This window comes from Rhinopithecus bieti, unplaced genomic scaffold (genome assembly GCF_001698545.2).
Source record: "Rhinopithecus bieti isolate Rb0 unplaced genomic scaffold, ASM169854v2 scaffold_11252, whole genome shotgun sequence".
Lineage (NCBI taxonomy): Eukaryota > Metazoa > Chordata > Mammalia > Primates > Cercopithecidae > Rhinopithecus > Rhinopithecus bieti.
In genome coordinates, this window is record NW_016806895.1 from 551,038 (window position 1) to 577,364 (window position 26,327).

The following is a 26,327-nucleotide window of genomic DNA, read 5'->3' on the forward strand; positions in this document are numbered from 1 at the left end:
TGTCTAGGCGCGCGCACCGCGCAACCATCCCTCAATTCCGGTTCGCCTCCCAACCCCTCCCCATCCAGCTTCCCTGAGGCTGCGCAATACGCGGCACGTGCCCGGCCAAAGACTAGGAGCGAAGCGTGCACGCCTTGTCTTTCTCCACCTGTCGTCTTTGGTCACAGCGCCATCTCATGGTTAGCTGAAACTGTGAACGAGGATTCATTCTTCAGGGGCAAGAAATCAGAGTCCTATGTCTTTCTCGCGCCTTGAATGTTACTTAGCTAAAGCCAAGATAGCGAGAAACCGTACTTTTCGGGTCCTTCCATGATCTACGTTCGTCCTTGTTCTCGGAGGACCCAGACTCTATGGTTAATGATGAAGAGGGTCTCTATTCGTTCAGCGCTTGCGCAATACGAGGAGGTTCCGCATGCGCAGTCGGGTGACCGAAGCACACGCTGAGGAGGATCGGCGGCTGGTGAGGGAGAAGCAAGTCTGGTCTCTCTGATTGAAGAAGGCGGCTCTGGGCTCCACTGCGGGAATCACACACATACCTCAGGTGACTAATCCCAAGCTCGGTTTCTCCAAGAACTCACTTTGGTTTGTGTCCAGTGACATGGGTGTTCGAGAGCGGGTAGGCCCCGGGCTAACACCTCCCTTTCCCGTCCCTGCGCGGGAAGTGGCTGGACAGCACCGCCGCCACCCGCGCTGTCGTGGGCCTCGTCGCCGGCTCCGTGTAGGTCATCCTGTGTTCCAGAGGCATCGTTGTTCCAGCAGAGGAATCTCGTGAAGGAAAGTGGGCCGAGTGGATTGTACAGCCTCTACAATATGCCGAAAGTGAGAATGCCTTGACGATGGGGCGGCTTCGGGAGAACGTTGTGACACCCTAACTCTTACCCCCAGCTCAGGACGCTGAGCAGTTTGCTTTTTCCAGGTCTGAGAATTCCATCTTTTCTTCCGTCCCAACAGTTCTACCAGAATTTTCCCCTGCTTCTCAGTGGAAACCAAACTGGACTCTTACCTGAGAAACGTGTGGGACGGGCACCGTGTTGGAAAGAGCGGGGTCCGAGTAGTTTTTCATCTGATAATTGAATGAGTCACTCTTTGAATCAAAACTAAATGAGACTTGAGTTTATTACTGTTACTATCAGTTTGTTTTATGTTGGCGACAATGAGAATAGAACTATGTTAAGCACACGTTAGGTTAACTGTGCTAAGCATAACAAAAAGCCTAAGATAAGGAAATATTTTCAGGTTAAACACACAGTCCTCCCTGGATCTCTTTATCCACAAAATTTAGGCTTTTAAAATTTTATTAAGCAAAAAACATGTTTTTTTCGAGAAAAAGTATAGCAGAGAAGTCTATATTTTCTGTCAATTAAGTTGTTATTCAAGGAAAAATCTCTGTGTCAGTAGTTTGGGGATGACTTATACAGAACTTGACTACCTATTCTCAGTTCATCTGGTGCCAAAAGGTGTAGTTGTCTCATGCACAGTAATGTTTGTAGAGATTTGGTGATAACTTTCTTTTTCAACTATAATGATGAAATAAAAGCTTTACTTATGTAGCACTCCTATACCAAGAACTACGATTCAGAGAGCATTCCTAATACGTGTTAGATCCAAATTAGAATTATCACGAGAGTTGTCCCCATCACATATATTTTGGAAAGGAATGTGAACTTCTATATCCATTATAGCAGTTTGACCATGCACTGTTTTGAGAAAGAAGTTCTGCCTACCATTTGTCCTGCAAAATAACTGACTAGCCAGGTTATTTAAAATTAGCCTGGAGTTTGATTGATACATTTTGAAAGGTGGCTGATACTTTTACATCAGAACACATAAGAGTATTATAGTGTGTTGTGATATTGAGGTTCTGTGGGTTAAAGACATTCTGGATTTGATGTCGATTATCTTAAGAAAGTATTATAATTTAAATTTAGTATTTCTGTTCCTCCTTTTCCTGTTCATTGCTTCACTGTGCTCCTTTCATAGTACTTTATATTGTAATCATTTGCTTGCTAGTTTCCCACTGTATACTTAGGTAAGAGTCTTTTTTTTTTTTTTGAGACAGAGCCTCTGTTGCCCAGGCTGGAGTGTAGTGGCATGATCTCAGCTCACTGTAGCCTCTGCCCCTGGGTTCAAGGGATTCTCCTGCCTCAGCCACCATAGTAGTGGGATTACAGGTGCCTACCACCACACCCAGCTGATTTTTGTATTTTTAGTAGAAATGGGGTTTCACCATGTTGACCAGGCTGGCCTCAAACTCCTGGCCTCAAGTGATCCACCCACCTAGGCCTCCCAAAGTGCTGGGATTACAGGTGTGAGCCACTGCGCCTGGCCTGTTAAGAGTCTTTCTTGTTGTATCATTAGTGCTTAGTACATAGTAGCTACTGAAAAAAATATTAACAAATTATATTACAAAATGGAAATACCTTATTTTTCTTTTAATATTTTATGTTTGATTAGCACATTATGGTTTTCAAAATGTTTTCACATATACATGTGATACCGTCCGTAAACCTGTGATGTACATGGCACAGATGAGAAACTACAGTTCAAAGGAGGTTATCTTTCCCAAGCAGCCACTTCTAGTAAGTAGCAGAGCAAGGACTGGAACACAAGGCTGGAGTTGTTCCCCGAGTTTACTATGTTAATTGCCAGATTTGACACTTCTTGAAGACCAAATAAAATAAGTCAGAATGCTGTGAAAAAGATAAAGAGATGAAGTCACCTAGTGTGACTTCAAGATTGCCAAATGTTTTAAGTAAAAAAAAAAAAAAAAAAAAAAAAAATAAGTTATTAGCATTTCATTAGGCAGTATGTTGAAAATTTATCAACCAATATGTAGGTTTTGTGGTATGGATTCTTTTGTACTTCCTGTCTTTGCTATGAATAACTTAACCATCAACAGTATTCCTTTACTTACCCTTTATGTTGCAAAGAGACTTGTGCCTCCTGAAGAAATAGTATTCATAGTCATATCCCTTCAGGATTCTCTTACACGATTGCCCGTGAGTTTTAACCATCAGATTAAGCCTTGCTTCCCCTAAAAGCGTCACCTTTGCTATTTGGAGAAACTTGGTAAGTAAATATGGTTTTCACCTGTTAAATGTCTTAAAACTGTTCCATTCATTCCTGTAACATAGTTTATTTTGATGCCCAATTTAAAACTTTTTTTAGCTCTCAAATTTGAGAACTTTACATGCACATATTCAACAACAGTTTCCCCACCCCCACCCTGAAAAGCCCTGTTTAAAAATGAAACAACCAGTCAGCTGTTTCTTGGTGGGTAGTTCTGGCCATTGAATGTCTACTTCTCTTTGTTTGCTAAATCCCTATTTTGTAGGGATTTTGTATTCCCTACAAAGAAATACATCTCTGCTACTGTCATTAATATGCTGCTTTTTGTTGTTAAACCAATGAGTACTAATAGTTTGCACTTATTGGTGTTACATACTCTAGCACTGAATATATATATTCATGTTGCTTTTAAAATAAAACGTTTCTAATTGTAATAAGTTTATGAATAGTTTTGAGAGAAGATAGACTTACTGATAAGAGGACAGACTCTGGGCCGGGCGCAGTGGCTCAAGCCTGTAATCCCAGCACTTTGGGAGGCCGAGACGGGCGGATCATGAGGTCAGGAGATCGAGACCATCGTGGCTAACACGGTGAAACCCCGTCTCTACTGAAAATACAAAAAACTAGCCGGGCGTGGTGGTGGGTGCCTGTAGTCCCAGCTGCTCCAGAGGCTGAGATAGGAGAATGGTGTAAACCCGGGAGGCAGAGCTTTCAGTGAGCTGAGATCAGGCCACTGCACTCCAGCCTGGGTGACAGAGCCAGACTCCATCTCAAAAAAAAAAAAAAAAAAAAGAGGACAGACTCTGGATCCAAACTTCCTGGATTCAAATCCTGACTCATCACTTGTTAGCAGTATGTGAAAGAACAAGTGACTTAACCTGTGCTTCACTTTTTTAGTCTAGAAAATAGGGAGAACTAGGGAGAAAGTTGTACCACAAGGAGATAGGCAGTGACCAGATCTTATAGGATTCTGTAGGTAGTGAAAAGATATATAAGTCAGTAGGAAGCCACTGGGAAGATATAGGCAGGTGACAATTAATAAGTTATTAAATTAATTTTCACAAGGTTTTCTTAGGCCTTTAAGTTCTGTTACCGCTTACGTTTTGAGCAGTGACAACAGTGAAGGTTAACAGAAAAACATGAAAATCATCAGCCATGATTAGTTTGAGAGCTTCCTTTTTTAATGTGCTTCTACCCAGATTATGATTTCAGGCTTGTGGATCATAAAAGGAGTATTGCTGAAAGTAGGTTGGGTGGATCAAAGGGAATAATTGTAAATATCTTTAATGCTTGGAGGTTAAGAGAAACTTGAACTTTGTAGTAATGGAGATTAAAGCTATTTTCAAGATTAAGTATACCTATTCAATAAAAGAAAGGAATATTTGGGAGTATCAGGGATAAGAGAAGCTAGACGTTGTGAATTCAGGGAAAAAAATTATGAGAGGAGGATGCATTTTAGTTTATTTTGGGATTAAAATTTTTTTAGTTTTTGTTGCTTTGACGTGTGACACTAATTTTGGCTATAATAAATGATAGAATGTATCATATGGTATATTGGTTAGGATTTAGGTAGAAAATTCTTTCCTTTATATAGTGAGTGGTAGCATATACAATGTTTGCTAACTTCAGCAAAGAGTAGCTTTAGTTTTCTGATTAGTTATAATAGTGATGCTTCCCATCATTTGATATGCCTTAAAGTAGTATTTTACTCTTGAGGTATTCCTTTAATCCTTAGGTCTTGGAGAACTTTATAGATGGTCATTATTTTTTATGATTCCTCTGAAACTAATGGCAGAGAATCACCCAAGCATTACAAAAATGTTGAGCAAAGTAAAACTTAAAGCTTGGTTCCTGAACATTATCTGTTTTCTGGTACCACTTAAGTTTCAAAGGATGAGAAGACTAAGACTAATAACTATTTTTTTCTTCATCTTTTCTTTCAGTGGCAAGATGTGGAAATTAATTTTTTTTTTTTCATCCTAACTGAACACTTATTTAATTCTTTTTTTAAATTGCAGAATGCCGGGTCTAAGTTGTAGATTTTATCAACACAAATTTCCTGAGGTGGAAGATGTAGTGATGGTGAATGTCAGATCCATTGCTGAAATGGGGGCTTATGTCAGCTTGCTGGAATACAACAACATTGAAGGCATGATTCTTCTTAGTGAATTATCCAGAAGGCGTATCCGTTCTATCAACAAACTCATCCGAATTGGCAGGAATGAGTGTGTGGTTGTCATTAGGGTGGACAAAGAAAAAGGTAAGTGAGAAAAATATCTGTAATATAAATTTCAGATTTAAAATGGTTTATTTAAAAATACATTTTTTGTAAATTGCATGCTGCAGCTTAGAAAAAAAACCTCTTTTTATACTTAAACCTCTTACATACAAAGTGGTTAGAAAACCATGACAATTAGCTATCTAAGCAAGATCTCTTAAGTTAATAGTAGTTTAATTAGTACATCCTAGGATTTTATGGATCAAATAACTTGAATTTTATTTCTAGTGTTTATCAGGATCTTGGTAATTGACTCATGGTAACCAAACTTAAAGAGAGTACTAGTTCATTTACATTGGTAGGCCTGAATATGTTGGATGCCTTTTTTCTTGATTTAAAGCTAAAGTAGTAATGAGATCTTTGGGTAAGCATGAAAATGGGGCAGATGGGTTTTAGGAATCTTTTATATAAGCCTTGAAAAAGCAATATACTATGTGTGTATATCCAACATTGTATATCTTGCTGGTAATTAGAATGTTTGCATCTACCAAATCCTGTGGTATCTTTCAGACAGTTTTGGATGACTATCCATTTTTTACTTATTGGATTCCTTTTCTGGACCCTATGTAAATCTTCACCTTTGTGAATACTGTTTTTTAAAACATGGTATACAATACCATTAAGTAGGTTTTAATTTCAGCCAACTTACTATAATTTGTTAGGTGTTAATTTTAGGTCATTAGTTACCATCATGTCTGAAGGGCTGCATATCAGTCACCTTGATTCAACTTATCCTGCTGAATCTCCTCAGCCGTCTAGTTTACTAATACTTTCTCACTTCTGCAAGTGATTAGTTTTATACATACTGACATTTTATTTTTTTTTTATTATAGCCTTAGATGATACATAGATTTTGAGGATGTCTTTTGCCTTAGGTAGTGACTGCTACTTAGCACATGGATTGTTTTAAATGTTTTGCTGTGACTTAGCTATAGCCCCACCCAAAATTATTAAACTACTTTGAGACTATTTGTTAAATTTACATAAGTCTTCGCATCACTATCCTAGTAGTACCTAAAATAGTGTCTAATCTTGTACTTCGTTTGTTTTTTTTTTTTTTTTTAAGGGTTGGGATCTTGCTCTGTCACCCAGGCTGCAGTGTAGTGGTGTGATCATAGGTCGCTGCAGCCTTGAACTCTTCTGGTCAAGTGTTCCTCAAGCAGTCCTCCCAAGTAGCTGGAACTATAGGGATGTGCCAGCCTGCCCAGCTAACTTTCTTTGTAGAGATGGGGTCTCACTATGTTGCCCAGGCTAGTCTTGAACTGGGCTCAAGCGATCCTCCTGCCTTGGCCTCACAAAGTACTGGGATTACAGGTGTGAGCCACTGTGCTCAGCCTTCTTTTTCTATTGTATGAAATATATACAAAAGGAGGAATCAAATATGTTTTTAGTTGCAATCAGAAAAAATATGGAATGGCATTCTTGCTTACGTACAGTAGATACATGTAGAGCTATTTCCATAGCATTTGTTTGTATGGCATTAACTAGAACCAGGAAATGACCAAAATGGGGACTGGTTAAATAAATCAGTACAAACGCATGCAATGCAATTTTATGCAAATGAGATCTGAATATTCTGTATTCTGATATGGAAGATCTCCAGGATAGGATGAGGAAAAGAGCAAAGTGCAAAAGAGCCTGTAGAGAGAATTCATTTTACTAGAGAATTAGGTCCTACTAGATAAGCCTTTCGACATAAATGCCATAAACCCTGAACAAGTATGAAAAATAACTACCTAAAGACAATGAGAAGCAGCCAAAAGCAGGCCAAAATTGAAAATTTGAAGGTGAGTTGACACTTACAAGAAAGGATATGTTGGCCGGGCCTGGTGGCTCAAGCCTGTAATCCCAGCACTTTGGGAGGCCAAGACGGGTGGATCACGAGGTCAGGAGATCGAGACCATCCTGGCTAACACAGTGAAACCCCATCTCTACTAAAAATACAAAAAACTAGCCACACGTGGTGGCGGGCACCTGTAGTCCCAGCTACTTGGGAGGCTGAGGCAGGAGAATGGCGTAAACCCAGGAGGCGGAACTTGCAGTGAGCTGAGATCCAGCCTGGGCGACAGAGCGAGACTCCGTCTCAAAAAAAAAAAAAGGATATGTTTTCTGTTTTACACCCTTTTTTTTTTTTTTTACCTAAGTACATGCTGAAGACAGCTTCAAGCTGGGCATTTAAGATTCTGGCGGAAAACTTACGGTCTTACTGGCTTTAGAACTGGAGGCGAGAGTTCTTGACAACCATAGTAGATGGAAACTGGTGGTGGTAGTGGTGAGGGTTAGAGAAAGGAGGCAGGCACAAGGGGAGAGCCCCTAAGTCTGTGTATAAATTCTTCCCAAATCTCTGGTTTATCCCTGAACTACTGAAACACAGGGTGGGCTCCAAGTAGCCTAATAAGGAAAAAATCTGAACATATTTCAGTTGCTTACCATCTGGGGAGACAGAGCTTATAGTTTTGAGTTCAGATGCTGACTGCCTGCTAAAACAAAAAAATCTGTGTTCTTTTTTTTTGCGGGGGGGGGAGGGGTGGGGGATGGAGTCTCGCTGTGTCACCAGGCTAGAGTGTGGTGGCGCGATCTCGGCTCACCGCAACCTCCGACTCCGTGGTTCAAGTGATTCTCCTGCCTTAGCCTCCGGAGTAGCTGGGATTACAGGCATGCACCAGCACGCCCAGTTAGTTTTTGTGTCTTTGGTGGAGATGGGGTTTTACCATGTTGGCCGGGATGGTCTTGATCTCCTGACCTTATGTTCCACCCGCCTTGACCTCCCAAAGTGCTGGGATTACAGGCGTGAGCCACCACACCCAGCCAAAATCTGTTCTGAAGAGGAACATACAGGAATCCAGAGTCTTTGCCACAGGTCCAGGATACAATGTAAAATTGCTAACCATACAAATAAATAGGAAAATATGACTCATACAGAAGAGAAAAGCAACCAGTGGAGACTGACCCAGAGATGATCCAGGTATTGGGACTACCAGACATGGATTTTAAGGCAGACATTATAAACTGCTCAAGCACATTAAGGAAATATGCTTGTAAAGAATGAACAAGGCCGGGCGCAGTGGCTCATGTCTGTGATCCCAGCACTTTGGGAGGCCGAGGCAGGTGGATCACGAGGTCAGGAGATCAAGACCATCCTGGCTAACACGGTGAAACCCCATCTCTACTAAAAATACAAAAAATTAGCCAGGCATGGTGGCGGGCACCTGTAGTCCCAGCTACTTGGAGAATGGCAGGAACCTGGGAGGCAGAGCTTGCAGTGAGCCGAGATCGTGCCACTGCACTCCAGCCTGGGTGACAGAGTGAGACTCTGTCTCAAAAAAAAAAAAAAGAATGTACAAAGTGAAAGAGAAACTAGAAACTTCCACAAAGAACCACAGCCAAGTGTCAATGACAAGAATACATTCTGAGATAACGTATCATTAGGCAATTTTGTTGTGCAAGCTTCATAGAGTCTACTTAAACCTAGATGTATAGCCTACTACACACCTAGGCTATATGGTATAGCCTGTTGCTCCTAAGCTACAAACCTGTACAACCTGTTACTGTATTGAATACTGTTGGCAGTTGACACAAAGGTATTTGTGTATCTAAACACAGAATACACAAAGGGTACAGTAAAAATACAGTAGAAAAGATAAAAAAATAGTATACCTATGTAGGGCACGTACCATGAATGGAGCTTGCAGGACTGAAAGTTGCTCTGGGTGAGTTAGTGAGTAAATGATGAGTAGGTGTGAAGGCCTAGGACATTACACTACTGTAGACTTTAGAAACACTGTACACTTAAGTAACACCAAATTTATAAAAGCTAAATGCACTGCATCACTAGGCAATAGGAATTTTGCAACTCCATTATAGTCTTATGGAACCACCATTGTATATGCAATTCAGTGTTCAACAAAATATCATTATGCAGTGCATGACTAAATATAAATTCTAAGGCCAGGCACGGTGGCTCATGCCTGTAATCCCAGCACAGTACTTTGAGAGGCCAAGGCGGGTAGATCACTTGAGATCGAGAGTTCAAGACCAGCCTGGCCGACATGGCAAAAACCCATCTCTACCAAAAGTAAAAAATTTAGCCGGGTGTGGTGGCATGCACCTGTAATCCCAGCTACCTAGGAGTGTGAGGCAGGAGAATCGCTTGAACTTGGGAGGCAGAGGTTGCAGTGAGCTGAGATGACGCCATTGCACTCCAGCTTGGGCAACAGAGTGAGACTCTTGTCTCAAAAAAAAAAAACAAAAAAACAAAATATATATGTACATATAAATAAAAGAAATGAAAGAGGAGAGAGAACAGAAAATAGATTTGAAGAAATAATGGCTAACAGTTTCCCTTATTTGTTGGAGAAAAACACAAATTTACAAATTGAAGAAACTCTACAACTCTTAAGCATGATAAATGTTATTAAGATCATATCCAGGTACATCAGACTATTAATACTGAGGATAAAAGGTGAAGAGAAAAATCTTGAAAGTAGCCCAAGGAAAAGGATGCATTACCTACAGAAGAACAGTGATACAAATTACTATGGTATTCATACTAGAAATAATGGAGGCCAGAGCACTGAATGATGTCTTTAAAGCACTCAAACCAGAATTGTGTATCTAAAGGTAATATTCAACAATGAAGGTCAAAATGAAGACATTTTTAGGTAAATAGAAACTAAAGACGTGGCCAGGCGTGGTGGCTTGCACCTGTAATCCCAGCACTTTGGGAGGCCAAGGTGGGCACGTTACCTGAACTCACAAATTCAAGACCAGCTGGGGCAATGGCAAAACCTTGTCTCTACAAGAAATACAAAAATTAGCTGGGCGTGGCGGTGCGCCCTGTAGTCCCAGCTACTCGGGAGGCTGAGGTAGGAGGATGGTTTGAGTCCAGGAGGCAGAGGCTGCAGTGAGCCAAGATCGTGCCACTGTACTCCAGCCTGGGCGATAGAACCAGACCTTGTCTCAAAAAAAAAAAAAAAAAAAAAGAGAGAGGTAAAGGAAGTTACTTAAACTGAAGAGATGTGATGACCTGACATGGAAAATACATAGGTAAATGTAAAAGACTATTTTTGCCCTTCTTAGTTTCTTTAAAAAATACGTTTAACTATTTGTCTCATTTGTGCCCGTGGGATTGTAATCTACAGAGGTGACTGAGTGATGACACAGGCCAATGTCCTTGAAAACTTTTACTACTTACATTGCCTGAGAGAAGGGGGCCTCATATGCCATGCAGGGCCACATGGGGAAGCACCAGTTTTAGTCGGGAGTCACAAGGAACTAGGGGAAAAAGTAGGTCAGAGCTTTTATTGGAGTTTCTGCAGGAAAAGCAAAGCAGAGCAGCTTAAACGGCTTACAGTTGGCTAGTTTGAATGCTTTTGGCGGGCCTTGGGGCATAAGGACTGCCCTGCTTGTCTAATACCTGGCCCTTGACTTACAACAGGGAGAATTTTGACTTGGTGTGTGAATTTATGGGCTCCAGATTGGCTGCTCTGCATAAGAAAGGCATGCTCCCAAGCAAGCCCTTTGCTGACTCCTCCCCACCTGATGGAGGGGCAGTCTCTCCACAAATATCAGAGCCTCAAGGATACAGAAAATAAGAAAATATTTAGTTACTCCTAATAATAAATATATAGTTAATACAGTTGGCTCTGTGATTAATGGATGCCAAATAGTTAAGTATAGAAGCTAAGAAAACAGAATACTGTTTAAAGCAGACTTAGTACACTTGACAACTTAATCACAAAGGCCAGGAGGTGTGGGGTAAATAGATCTATATGATTCTTAACGATTCTTACATTTTATGTGCAGTAGTAAAATTAACTCTAAAAAGTTAAGTATGTATATTGTAAATTCTAGAATAACCATTAAATAAGCCAATTGCAGTGGTCTGTGCTTGTAGTCACAGCTGTTTGGGAGGCTGAGGTGGGAGAGTCACTTGAGACCAGTTGTTCAAGACCAGCCCAGGCAGCATAGTGAAACTCTGTCTCTAGAAATAAGTAAGTAAAATACAAAGATAGACTATTGTAAAAGCCAAAGATATATTAAAATGGAATTCTAGAAAACATTAACCTAAAAGAAAACTCAAAAGAACAAAACAAAAACCAGAAAGAACAAATAGAAAACAAATATCTAAAATGTAGGTATTCAGTTAATCAGTTATTCAGTTATTGATATAACTGAATTCATTTATATCAGTAATTAAATGTAAATCAGGTAAATATTCCAGCTAAAAGGCAGAGATTGTTAGGATGAATTAAAAAGCAAGACTCAATGATAATGCTGTCTACAAGAGACATACTTGGTTGAAAATAAATGGATATAAAAAGATATATTATGCAGATAATACCTTAAGGAGACAGTGTCTTAATATTAGATAAAGTAGATTTAAAGACACAGTATTTTCAGATTTAAACAGGGATATTTTGTAATGATAAAGGGTCAGTTTGTTAGAAGGAAAACAGTAGTCATCACTGTGCATGTGCCTAATAATAGAGTTCAAAGTATAAAGCAGAAATTGAAAGAATTCAAGAGAGAAATAGAAAAATCTATAATCATAGTTGGAAGTTTGAACAAGCTCTGAACAATTGATGAAACAATTAGATCACCAAAGACCTTGATTTGTTTGATACTTAGAACACTGCACCCAGAAAAGGTAAAATACACATTATTTTCAAGTGTGTATGACATTCACCAAGATAGACAATAAGGTGAGCTATAATATTAATACAACTCTAAATAAATTTCAAAGGGTTGGAATACAAATATGTTCTCTGATCACACTGGAACTAATTTTGAAATCAGTGTCATTATATCTTGGGAGAGAAAAGTTTGTAATATTAAATAAGCCCTTCCAAATAATTCATATATTGAAGCCTTAGGGGAAAATTTATAGCTTTAATTACTTATATTAGAAAAGAATAAAGATCTGAAACAGTTACCTAGACTTTCATTTTAGAAAATAAAAGAAGGGAAAGGTAAACTCTTAAGTAGAATAAAAGAAATAAGAAGTATAAGATAATCAATGAAATAGAGTATCAAAAAATCAGAGAACAGTAACAAAGTTAAAAACTTGCTTTTTGTTTTTTTAAAAAAGAGCAAAATTGATAAACCCCTAGTTAGGCTGATGAAGAAAAGGAAAGAGAACACAAATTACCAATCTCTGGAATGAGAACAGGGCTATCACTGCAGATGGTACAGTCATTAAAAGGCTGATAAGGGAATATCATTACCAATTTTATGCTAATCATCTCAACAAATTAGGTGAAATTAGTGAATTCCTTGCAAAATTTTACTTACTGAAACTGACACAATTTAAAATAGAAATTTCGAGTGTCCTATATGTTAGGGAAATTGAATTTATTGTAAAAAAAACCTTGTCATCAAGAAAACTCGGTCCTGACCAGGCACAGTCGTTCATGTCTATAATTCCAGCACTTTGGGAGGTTGAGGTGGGCAGATTGCTTGAGCCCAGGAGTTCAAGACCAGCGTGGAAACATGACAAAACCTTGTCTCTACAGAAAATAGAAAAATTACCCAGGCATGGTGTTGTGCACCTGTAAGTCAGTCCCAGAGAAGCTGAGGTTGGAGGATTGCTTGAGCCCAGGAGAACAAGTCTGCAGTAAGCCAAGATCACGCCACTACACTCCATCTGGGTGACTAAGACCCTGTCTCAAAAAAAAGAAAACTGTAGGCCAAATGGTTAAATTGATGAGTTGTATCAGACATTTAAGGCAGAAATAATATGAGTCATAATACAATTTCAGAAAGTTAAGGAGGTAGGCCAGGCATGGTGGCTTACACTTGTAATCCCAGCAATTTCGGATGCTGAGACAGGAGGATCGCTTGAGGTCAGGAGTTCAAGACCAGCCTGGCAATATAGGGAGACCCCATCTCTATAAAAATTTTTAAAAATTAGCTGGGTGTGGTGGTGTGTACCTGTAATGTAGTTCCAGCTACTTGGGAGGCTGAGGTGGAAGGACGGCTTGAGCCCAGGAGTTTGAGGCTGTAGTGAGCTGTGATCATACTGCTGTACTACAGCCTGAGCAACAGAGCAAGACTGTGTCTCCCACAAAAAAAAAAAAATTGAGGAGGTGGGAACACTTCCAAAATACAGTCAATACAGTAACATGGTGCTTAATGACAAGGATACATTCTGAAAAATGTCTCATCATGCAGTTATCATAGAGTGTGCTGCTTATATAGATCTTGATAGTATAGCCCATACACACATGGGTTGTTTAGTATAGTCTATTATTCCTAGGTTACAAACCTGTACAGCATGTTACTGTACTGATTAGGTACTTGTAACGCAATGGTAAATATTTGTGTACCTAAACACAGAAAGGGTACAGTAAAAATACAGTATTATAATCTTACAGCACTACTGCTATATATGCAGTCCATTGTTTACTGAAATGTTATGCAGTGCATGACTAATTTTATGAGGCCACCATAACCCTGATAAGAAAACCCGACAAAGACATGTTTTTGTAAAAAAGCAAATTACTGACCAAATATGTGATCAGCATAGATAAAACAATTAATAAAATATGTTTTTCAAATCCAACAATGTTTAAAAAGGATAATAAAGCATGACCAAGTGGAATATATGGAATGCCAGTTTGGTTTAACAATCATAACTTTATGTTGGCTGGGCATGGTGGCTCAGGCCTGTAACCTCAGCACTTTGGGAGGCCTAGGTGGGAGGATCACTTGAGCCCAGGAGTTCAAGACTAGCCTAGGCAACATAGCAGGACCCCACCTCTTTTGTTGTTGTTTCTCACTTCTTTTTATTTAAAAAAAATTTTTTTTTAAGTTTATGTGTGCTTTTATATGATCAGTTAATTAACAGAAGTACAAAAGCAGCTGATCAAAGAAAAAAATTATCTTTTTAACAAATGGTGCTGGGACTACTGGATGTCCATATGCAAAAAAGAAACTCAATTCAAACACCTCACCTTATACAAAAGTTACCTTAAAATGAATCATAGATGTAAATGTAAACTTCTAAATACCCCTAGAAGAAAACATAGGAATCTTTCTGACCTTGGATTAGGCAAAGATTTCTTAGATAGCACACTAAAAGTGTTATTCATGAAAGGAAAAATTGATCAATTGAACCTTATCAAAATTAAGAACTTATGTTCTTTAAAGACACTGTAAAGAGAATAAAAAGACAAACCAGCATATTTTAAAAACTCTTGAACAACCTAAAAAAATCCTGTATATAGACTGGGAGCAGTGGCCCACGCCTTTTATCCCAGCAGGTGGGCAGAGGTGGGCAGATCATGAGGTCAGGAGATCGAGACCATCCTGGCCAACATGGTGAAACCCCATCTTTACTAAAATCAAAAAATTAGTGGACATGGTGATGCATGCCTGTAGTCCCAGCTACTCAGGAGGCTGAGGCAGGGGAATCACTTGAACCCAGGAGGCAGAGTTTGCAGTGAGCTGAGGTTGCGCCACTGCACTCCAGTCTGGCGACAGAGTGAGACTCCATCTCAAAAAAAGAAAACCAAAAACAAAACCTGTATCTAAACCATCAATTTTTAAAGGAGCAAAAGTTTTGAATAGACACTTTGCCAAAGAAGATAATTGGATAGCAAATATGTACATGAAAAGATATTGAACATCATTAGTCATTAGGAAAATGCAAATTAAAACCACAGTGAGATGCCACTGCACAGTCAATAGACTGACTTTTTAAAAATCAGTTGAGAGACATGGAGCAGTTCTAACTGCTCCACATTGCTCATGGGAATGCAGAGTGCCGCATTCACTTTGGGAAAGTTTGGCAGTTAAAATTAACATGTACTTAATGTATAACGCAGCTGTGCCATTTCTAGGAGAATTTATTTTCACAAAGAAACTTGTATCCAGTTTTTAGTGGCTTCAGGGGTGATGGAACTTGATTTTGGTGGTGGTTAAATGACTGTTCTTTTTTTTTAAACACAAAGAACTTAACACTAAAAGTGGTGTATGTACACTATATGTAAGTCATACCATTTTTAATGAAACAATGCTCAGAATCTGAAATAAAATCAGTGTATATGAAGAGAATATAGGAGGAAAATTATCACCATTTTAATAGATGTGAAAGAGCATTTGACAAAATTTGTCACCAATTCATAATAAAAAGTCAGCAAACAAAAACTGAAAGGGAATTTCCTAATCTGATAAAAGAGTGTCTAGAAAAACGCCACAGACTTGATGTCCTCCAGTATTGAAAAGAAGACATTCACTATCACGCTGTTACTCAGCATTGTACTGGAAGTCATTGCCAGGTGCAGGTTTGTAGGTTTCAGCCGTTTTTTGGCTACTTGACCTTGGCAAGTTACTTAACTTCTCGTGGGTTTTAGTTTCTTCAGGTTAAAAAGAGGTGGGGCTGTGGGAAATAGGATGATAATCTACCATGCAGGATTGTTGTGAGGGTTCGAGGAGATGTTTAAGCACCTAACATATATAAGCACCAACAAGTAACATAGTTACTTGTATATGATAGTAATACAGTAGATTAGGTAGTTTTAATTTGTTCAGTATGTGAGTGTGTGTGTGGGTGTGTGTGTGTATCTTCTGTGAGGATAGCCTCTTTCCTTAAACTAAATGAACATCTTAGTGAATTCCTATTCTGGAGAAGGAAAAGGAAGAAATAGGGGAAAGATAGGCATTTTGACTAGCTTTCATTTGGATAATTGAAAATTATTAGTTCTCTCCAGTAAGGTAATGGAGAATATATAATTACCTGATAATAAAAATGTATTTCTGAAAACAATTCAGAATCTCTCGTCTTGTACAGACTGAGTATCCCTTATCCCCAAATCCAAAATGCTCCAAAATCTGAAACTTTTTGAGCATCAACGTGACACTCAAAGGAAATGTTCATTGGAGCATTTCAGATTTTGGATTTTCAGATTCAGGATGCTCTGACTAGTAAATACATTGCATACATTCCAAAATCTGAAATCCAAAACACTTTTGGTCCCAAGCATTTCTGATGAGGGATACTCAGCCTTGTAATACTTATGCAGTATTTTGTTGATATGATTTTAGTAGGAAATAATTGTAAGTATGCCAATCAAACACTTAATTTGGTCTTCAAAGCCGGTTACAGTAGTGCAGTGGCACCTGGACAGAGATAAGTTTTTCAAAATTTTTTTGTACAGGATATATTGATTTGTCAAAAAGAAGAGTTTCTCCAGAGGAAGCAATCAAATGTGAAGACAAATTCACAAAATCGAAAACTGTAAGTTGATCTTTGAGTCAAATTAGTCCACTATCTGTGAGTTTAATAAATAATTTGAAATCTTAATTTCAAAAGAGTATGACTATGGTGTTTTGTTTTGTTTTTTCATCTCATACTGCTGCTACCTTAAAGTATTGCTTATGATCTGATATTCTCAAATCAATACTAGAAGTGTTTTGAAGCCATTTTAGGTTAAATTAACTGTGGGTGACTTCAACTGGTTTAACTTGTTTCCAATTGGAATGCCTCATAAAATACGGGGTTTTTTTGTTTGTTTGTTTAAATAGAATTGAGGTCTTGCTATTTTGTCCAGGTTGGTCTCATACCCTGAGCTTCAAGTGATCCTTGAGCTTCAGCCCCGCAAAGTGCTGGGATTACAGAAGTGAGCTAATGCGCTTGGCCAAAATACAGTTCTTGATTTTCAACCCTGTTCTGGGATAAGGGTAACAGAGACAGCCAGCTGTTATATGTTAAAAATGAACAGGGGTTTATAAAATGTCTGTGAATCCAGGAAAGCAAGGCAGAGGCTGTTACTAGTTTTGGTTTTTTTCCCCCTCCACTAGCGTGTTAGGATTATTTCTTTTTACTTTTTTTCTTATTTTTGCTGTTACTTCCTACTTGTCATCCACAGTAAGCACCAGCAAAGCAAAGATAGCCATTTAATTTCTTCACATTTCTTCTGTCAGTATTTCTCTTTTCTCAGGCCCTGTTTAAGTTATCCTTCATCCTCTACATCCTCAGTTGTGTGTGTGTGTGTGTGTGTGTGTGTGTGTGTGTGTGTGTGACAAAGTCTCGCCCAGACTGGAGTGCAGTGGTGCAATCTCAGCTTACTGCAACCACCTCCTCCTGGGCTCAAGCGATACCCTTGCCTCTGCCTCCCGGAATGTTTGAGATTACAGGCGTAAGCCAGTGTGCCCAGCCTATCCTCAGTTCTTAGTGGTACTGTTTGTATTGCTTCTGTTTTCTTTGCCCTTCTCTGGTGTCTGTTCTTTTCTGCTATGAGTGTTTCTGTCTTCAAGATAAAATATCAAAAAAAAAAAAAGTTTCAGTGAAGAGATTTAAAAAAATTTTGCTTAATCCCAGTAAGAGAGAAAATGAAGGTCTAAAAGCAAATCATTTCCTTTGTTTTAATGATGTATTTACAGATATGCAGTGTGGTTTACACATTTGAAAACACTGTCAGTAAAATCTCTTCTTAATGAACTCTAGGACCTTACCACTTAGAATGTAGTCTCTGAACTAAGAGCATTGGCATCACATATTTTTTAGAAATACAGACTGTCAGGTCCCACTAACTTTTGAGAAGCACTTTTCTGGGAAAATTCCGTATTTTTTTGTCTCCTTGGGATATTGTTAAAATGAGTGTGTTAATAGATCTTATTGAGATGTTAAAATGGAAGACTTATTCAATGTCAGTACCTTTTCTCACTCAATTTTATGTGTAACTATGATGAAGACCTTTTAATACTTTTCTCTGCACCCTATGTTAATTTTAGGAGGTAAGAAAAAGTTTGGCAGGTGGATAAGATTACAGAAAAATAATTTAAAAAAGCTTTTAATCCTGATTCTGTCCTCATGAAGTAATAATAACAACTTGTATTTGTATAACCGTTTTCCATTTATAGTGTGTGGTTTTTGTATATTTGATCTATGCGAGCACTCTCTGTAGTAAGGAGAGATACTAGTATCTTCTTTTTCCAGAGGAGGAAACAAGTTCAGAGATACTGCGTTATTGTCAAGACTTGATCCAGGTCTTAGGACCCTAAATTGTATACTGTCTCTACATTTTATACCCATTTAAAGTGAATATTTCCCTATGGAGAAAGAACTTATATGGAGATCTTTTGTTGTTAAGGAATTTCTGTAGTCAAATTATGTTATTTACTAAAATGTAAAAATATTTATTTTTTATAGATCCATTATCTTTGAATTGTTGAGCTTTTCATTTTATTTCTAGGTTTATAGCATTCTTCGTCATGTTGCTGAGGTGTTAGAATACACCAAGGATGAGCAGCTGGAAAGCCTATTCCAGAGGACTGCCTGGGTCTTTGATGACAAGTACAAGAGACCTGGATATGGTGCCTATGATGCATTTAAGCATGCAGTCTCGTAAGAATGCTTTCTTGACTCTCCTTCTACCTTGATATCACAACTCTTAGCCTGATATTTAACAGCACAGCATCCATATATAAAGTACTTGCCAATTTTAGACTAAAATATTTTGTGTTGGCCAATAAATGGGCCAATCCTATATGGTCAAGTCTGTGTAGTTTTATGTATCATAGTTATGTAGATTCATAAACCATATGGTTTATCTCACAAATTTTCCTTTCATAGTTATTGTCCTAAGTGGCTATAGGACTAAAGAGCATGTGTCACCAAAAACTATAACCTCTTGTTTGCTCTACCTCTTTTGACTCTCCTTTGACTTGCAGCCCACACCACTTTACCCAGTCTTCTATGTAGCCTTAGCCTGGGCCTTACTATCACCAGGATTTGCTCTGTCACTAAAATCTTTAATTCACACTTTCTGTTCTTTTGCCCCAGCCTCCTATTCATCTAGCTCTCAGTTGGTCCTATTATTTGTCATCTTAATTCTGTATGTTAGGCTCTGATTCCAAACCTTTTTTCTCCCTGTCTTTTCACCATTTCCTGCCTTCTCTTTCTTATCCAACATAGGCACACCATGATCCATCATTTCAACGACTTTTTTGCCATTATTATGAGCTTTTGCCCTGTTTTTCCTTCTGATACATCCAGCCTTGGATCGATGTTCCGGCCTTCTCTGTACTTGTAGAGTGCTGCTAGGAAAAATCACAGTCTTGCAGGTTGGTCTACTGCATATTCATGGTCTCCAGCCTTAGCTATTCCACATTCTCTCTGCTCCTGGTCAGTTCTTCTATAGTGGCTGTTTTAGAGCTTTTCCATGTTCTTCCTCGGAAAACCACTCTATCCCTGTTCCCTGCCTCTTGGCTGGTATGCTAACTACCTGTTTTATTTTATAAAGAAAATAGAAACCATTGCACAAGAACTACTTTTCTGCTATCTCAACAAACTTACATATCTCTGTCCCACCTGTCATTTCTTCCTATGCTGCTGTCACTGGAATTTGTGTCCTTCTTGCTCTCAAACTAATCTTGCCACCTATGCCCAGCCATTGCTCAGAGATCTCTATCAGTCACTTTTTCTCTTGGGTCACCTTTCCCTTTATTGGTTTTGCTCCATCAGCATAAAAATATCTCTGGTTTCTTCCATTTATACTATAAAACACACTTCTCAGCTTTTCCTGTACTTTCTCTTGGAGCAAAGACTGCGTTCTCTGCTTTTAACAGCCACACTTGGCTGTGCGTGGTTGCTCATGCCTGTAATCCCAGCACTATGGGAGGCTGAGGTGGGAGGATTGCTTGAGGCCAGGAGTTGGAGACCATCCTGGGCAGCATAGCAAGACCGCCATCTCTAAAAAAAAAAAAAATTAAAAGTAGCCAGGTGTGGTAGCATGTGCCTGTAGTCCCAGCAACTTGGGAGGCTGAGGCGGGAGGCTGAGGCAGGAGGATCACTTGAGTCCAGTGGTTTGAGGTTTCTGTGAGCTGTGATTTATGATTGCACTACTGCACTCTAGCCTAGATGACAGAGTGAGACCTTGTCTCTTAAAAAAAAAAAAAAGCCAGACCCTTTCAGTTCTCTACACTTGTCTCTTTACCTCCCACTCCTTCCTAAACGTTAAGGGGTAGAGGGGGGAAAAAAAGAGAATAAGTAGGACCCAGGACCATTAAGAGTCTCCCAACAAGCCAACTCATCTGGGGTTCCAAATCCCTTCAAGTTTATTCTCATGTGACTTTTTATTTATTTTTATTTATTATTATTATTTTTTTTTTGGTATATCATATGGTAGAAAAGGTGGGAATAGTAATAATGATAACTAACGTTTATATAATTCTAACAACGTATGGTATAAATGCTATTATTATCCTTTTCTTACAGTTGAAGAAATTGAAGCTGAGATTAAGTAATTTGTTCAAGGTCACACAGCTAACAAGTCATAGAGCCAGGCAGTATTCAGACGCATGCATTCTGGCTCCAGCAGAGTTGGCACTATTAGCCATTAAACACAACTTTATATTTCTGTCCTGCAGTCCTCAGTACATTTCTTAATTTCTCTCAACTGTCATCATCTGGCCTCTTTAGTTACCTCTTTAACTTCTAGCTCCAGCAACCTCTTGTTACCACTAAGCCTTGGCATGTGTGTTACTCCCTTTTCCTTAGCACTCTTTTCTTCATTCATGTAGGGACTGTCCAGATTTAACTAATGCTAGTTCTGTGCATTTTTTTTTAATTACATAAAATTTCTCACATAGTTGGAAACAATGTTTTACCTTTCCAGACTTATTTTCCTCACTTATTAGTGATAACCACTATTCTGAAATTATTATGTGTCAATATCATTTGTTTTTATTGTTTTACTACATGTATGTGTCTATAATCGTTATTTAAAATGTAACCTATTGTATCTTTTGTAGCTTGCATTTTTACATATAAGGCTGTTACTAAGCAGGATGCCCCCACATTGATAGATGTATACTTGATCCATATTAATCTCTGTATAGTATTTCATTGTGAGAATATTCTTTATCTGTTTCTCTATTAGAGTTGTTTAGGTAATTTTCCCTTTTGTCCCATTTGTCAAACAGGGCTGTGATGAATAGCGTATGTGTCTCTATATGTAGTTGTTTCAGAGTTTCTAATATATATGCCTAGGAGTGGAATTGTTGGGTCATAGAATTGATTATATATCTTTAAACTGACTTGGTTTCACCAAATTACTCTTCAAATTGATTCTACAATTTATATTCCCTCTAGCATTTGTATAAGTATTCCTATTTCCCCTCATCCTTGCCACAATTTGGTATATATCTGATTTTTTTTTCTCCTTTTTCTAATCTAATGAATTCACAGTAGTATCTTTTGATTTGCTTACTCCTGATTGTTGGAGCGGTCAACAGTTTTTCATGTTTATTGACCATTTGTATTTCTTCTATGAAACATCTGTTCACCTCATTTGCCCATTTTCTGTTTGTCATCTTGTTTCGTAGGCATTTATGTTGGTTTGTCTTCTTGTTACTTTGTTAGCTGAGTAAAAGTTCCCTCTACCCAAATTCTCTTGCCTTTTATTACTAACAAGACCCCTTGCTTATTAAGCCTGAAGCTTGCTCATGCTATTCCTTTTTTATATGACATAACTTTCTTTTTTTCTTTTTAATAGAGATGGAGGTCTTGCTCTGTTGTCTAGGCTGGTCTATGAACTCCAGGTCTCCTGTGATCCTCCTGCCTCAGCCTCCCAAAGTGCTGGGATTACAGGCATGAGCCACTGGTGCCCAGCCCTATGTATCATAACTTTTTTACAATAGTTCTACCTTACTTTTTACAGTGCTACTCCTCTTTTAGTCTTATTTCATATTTTCATCTGTTCACTCATTCAACAAACATGCCAGTTAATAAGACCCTGGTCCCTGTCCTGTGGCACTTAGGAAGGTCAGATGAAATGCTACTTTTTGCATGAAGCCCTTCCTGACCTCATTAACTAGAAGTAATACCTTCCTCTCCTGATGCCCACAGATGTACTGTTACATTTAAAATTTTTTCCATTTTTTTTTTTCTATTCAAGCTAGATAATAAACTCCTTGAGGCAGGGACAGCTAATTGCATGGAAGTAATCAATTATAGTAGAATATTAGATGTGTTAGGCATTAAATTGCTTGTTCTAGTCAGATCACTAAAATGTTGATTTCACTAATAACCAGTTGGGGTATAAGTGCAAAGCTAAGATTTGAATTCTAGTTGTGACACTAAAGCCTGTGCTTAATTATTATATGCATTGTTCCATGGTGTTTGGTTTCACATTTATCAGTAATATAACCTTGACCTTTTGTTATTTATTTATGTTTTTGACCAGAGACCCATCTATTTTGGATAGTTTAGATTTGAATGAAGATGAACGGGAAGTACTCATTAATAACATTAATAGGCGCTTGACCCCACAGGCTGTCAAAATTCGAGCAGGTAAATGATTTTCTAAATGATTTTTACAATATTTTGCATGCATCAAAAAAGCTATTAAATAATGAGACTTACCAAAGTGTATGTTGCTACATCAACATCTATAAATTTTTCTAAATGTTTGTTTTTTATAACAGAAGCTTAAGAAATTATTTTGGCTTCTGAATCATAAAATTTATATATTGACACAAGTAGAAACAGTCTTGTGAGTTCAGCTAACCTAGAGGTAGCCCTTTTTTTAAATAGAGGGGTTTTGATTGTTTTGTTTTAGTGCATACTTTAAAATATTCCAAATGTTTACAAAGATGGGACATACCATGCAGAATTTTCTCCAACTAGCCTTTTCCACCCAGTGTATCATAGGTACCCTTCCATTGTAGAACATAGGAATCTTTCTCATTCTTTCTTATGCTAGGTAATGTTTCATAGAACAGATAAACCTTAACATAAACCAGTCCCCTCTTGATGAACATGTAGGTTGTGCCAGTTTTCTCACAGTTACAAAAAAAAGCTACAAATTAGCACCCTTATATTATACATACTTACCCATTTACACAAATGTTCTTGAAGACAGATTCCTAAAAGTAGAATTTCTGAGTCAAAGGGGAATACAATTTCTGAACTGTTTTAGATAAATTGCAGTTACTGTTAACATTCCATCTTTACCACACTCCTCCTTACCTCCATTTTATAAATAAGGAACTGCAGTATAGAGAGGTTGGATTCAGGGTATTTGAATACTAGTATATCTGCCACATGTTTGATTTCCTTTAAACTTTTAAGTATTTTTTGCATTTTTTGGTATCAACTTTTGAACTTTTGTAATTGTAGATATTGAAGTGGCTTGTTATGGTTATGAAGGCATTGATGCTGTAAAAGAAGCCCTAAGAGCAGGTTTGAATTGTTCTACAGAAAACATGCCCATTAAGGTGAGTTGTCAGTTGTCTCCCTCCCAACTGAAATGCCCACCTAAACCAAATAGGATCTTTGATCTTTGTTTCGATTTTTTTTTTAATCACGTTTCATAACAAAAGTGGGTTTTTTTGCTCTTAAAATTGAGCAGTGGTTCTTGGTAATATTTCTAGATGTTTGTGATTTATGTTTAGGCTTTTTTGGTCTCTTCTGTTAGTGTCACAGTGGATAGAGATTTCTATTGGTAGAAAGCCAGCGATGCCAGACCTCCTTTACAATAAAGAGTTGCTGTGCCCAAAATACTGATAGTACTTTAAAAAAAAGAGTAACACTTTCTTCCATCTGTACACATACAAATTTTATGAGGTTTGATCAGAATCTTTCATTAGTGATAAAATTAACTGGATGACTGTAACTCAGAATCTTGTAGAAGGATTCTTCCATCAGTTTAGTTCAGAGACAAATTATCCATTATACTGATGATAATTGCGGTTAATTTAGCCACCAAATGTAACCCAGAAATGATAATTCTTTGTATTCAGTATTGCAGTGGACTGTGTATACTGCATTAGATCCCTGTATTGATTTGCTTTTGCTACATTAACAAATCACCCCAAAACGTAATTGCCAATTCTGTAGGACCCTAAATTTCTGTCCTGTAGAATTGGCAATTACGTTTTGGGGTGATTTGTTAACACAGCAGATTAATAAAATCTCAAGCATCCTAATAGTTGTGGGTTCTATAGGTACATTCATAATTGAATTTTTGTCTTTCTCTTTTAGATTAATCTAATAGCTCCTCCTCGGTATGTAATGACTACAACAACCCTGGAGAGAACAGAAGGCCTTTCTGTCCTCAGCCAAGCTATGGCTGTTATCAAAGAAAAGATTGAGGAAAAGAGGGGTGTGTTCAATGTTCAAATGGAGGTGAGATCAATAGATTCATTTTTAATAATGACTCAGGAGGTTTCTAAAAGGAGTTCTTGTAGGTAAATAAGAGCTGTCAGCCTTGGAATGTCATATTGTAGGATGGTCATTCAGGCCTTTGATTACTAATGGTTTTAGGGGTCACCCCCCACCCCCAGCCAGGAGGAAGGGAATAAACAATATAAATGAGAAGTTTTTTTATTGTTTGAATTTGGATGTGGCGTGTCTAAAATTTGATCTCACAATTGGGAAAAAAAAAGTCATCTCCTGTCTTTTCCTTGTCCAACAAGAAAGAAACGTGTGTGTGTGTGTATGTTATATAATGGTTCCTTCTATGGAAAGGACTAGTAAGCTAGTAAGTAGTAGTTTGAGCCTGGAAGATGGTTTTTTTTAACAGGACATCTATTTGTGGTCTTGAAAGATACAGCCGGCCGGGCGCAGTGGCTCAAGCCTGTAATCCCAGCACTTTGGGAGGCCGAGGCGGGCGGATCTTGAGGTCAGGAGATCGAGACCATCCTGGCTAACACGGTGAAACCCCGTCTCTACTAAAAAATACAAAAAAACTAGCCAGGCGAGGTGGCGGCGCCTATAGTCCCAGCTACTCGGGAGGCTGAGGTAGGAGAATGACGTGAACCTGGGAGACGGAGCTTGCAGTGAGCGGAGATCTGGCCACCGCACTCCAGCCTGGGCGACAAAGCGAGACTCCATCTCAAAAAAAAAAAAAAGAAAGAAAGAAAGATACAGCCACTGGGGTTATGTCATGTTTTCAGTTTTAGCTTATAAAATGACAGAAAATAATTTTCCATTTTAATACATACATCCTTTTTCTATACTATTCTCATAAGTTTCACCTATTATTTATGTAATGGAATTTATTAGTAATGTCACTCAAAAGTAAACAGATATTATAATAGAGTTGTTAGAAAAATGTTAAAGAGAGAAAACATTAGGCAGTAATAGTATTGAAATTAAATTTTTATAGTATTTACTACTTCAGTTTGAAATTATAATACTCTGCTTCCACAGCCCAAAGTGGTCACAGATACAGATGAGACTGAACTTGCGAGGCAGATGGAGAGGCTTGAAAGAGAAAATGCCGAAGTGGATGGAGATGATGATGCAGAAGAAATGGAAGCCAAAGCTGAAGATTAACTTTGTGGGAAACAGAGTCCAATTTAAGGAACACAGAGCAGCCCTTCCTGGCTGTAAATCCTAGACTTGAAAGTTTTCCAGTATTGAAAACTTCAAAGCTGAATATTTTTTATTTCTAAGTATTTAAATGTTCTAACAGATTGGAACATGAAATGCCCTCCTGAATGTCAGCTGTTGTCACACAGTAGCTCCAACACTTTGAGCATTTTTAAGGGAGTGGCCTCATTTCACTAGAGACAAATCTTTAAGAATAGTTCTAAAATTGGGCTTGTGATTTCCATTTCTGATGTCTCCAGATTGGCACCCCTTTCTAGTTCAATGCCTCACGAGATTTACCAGGGGCATCCAAAGCAAACAATCCCAATCTTTCTATATAAAATGTATTCAAACAAACATCAAATAAATTTCTGGGATATTTAACTATAGGCTTCTTCCTTCTTGTCACCAGTTAAAAGCATTTTGAATACTAAGACCCTAATTCTTTTATCTTTATTTTAGTCTTGATGTGGAACTGTAGGAGCAGGTGAATAAAGGATCTCTATAACAGATCCTTTCAAAAGAAGAGTTTAGAGAAAATAAATTTAACCACAGTGCAAGTTGACCCTTAGCGGGACAAAGCCTTAAAATGCAATGGAAGAATTAAATTGGTTCTGTGCCTTTTATCTATTCGAGATTGATGACAACTTGTGTGAGAGA

General features: G+C 38.2%; 1 protein-coding gene across 2 annotated transcripts; it reads left to right on the plus strand.

The window, feature by feature from the left end:
* Window positions 1-322: 322 nt before the first annotated feature.
* EIF2S1 (eukaryotic translation initiation factor 2 subunit alpha) lies at window positions 323-26,054 on the plus strand. 2 transcript variants are annotated; one of them, XM_017878586.1, is made up of 8 exons: window positions 323-541; window positions 5,088-5,329; window positions 16,507-16,586; window positions 18,544-18,695; window positions 22,537-22,643; window positions 23,472-23,569; window positions 24,336-24,479; window positions 25,506-26,054. In XM_017878586.1, exons 2-8 carry the CDS (start codon window positions 5,089-5,091, stop codon window positions 25,629-25,631), a joined length of 948 nt encoding a protein of 315 aa, XP_017734075.1. In that variant the 5' UTR covers window positions 323-541; window position 5,088; the 3' UTR covers window positions 25,632-26,054. The 2 variants fall into 2 exon arrangements, with proteins under 2 accessions (XP_017734075.1, XP_017734076.1); XM_017878587.1 differs by lacking the exon at window positions 323-541 and adding an exon at window positions 563-819 and having other exon boundaries at window positions 25,506-26,051.
* The last annotated feature ends 273 nt before the right edge of the window (window positions 26,055-26,327 follow it).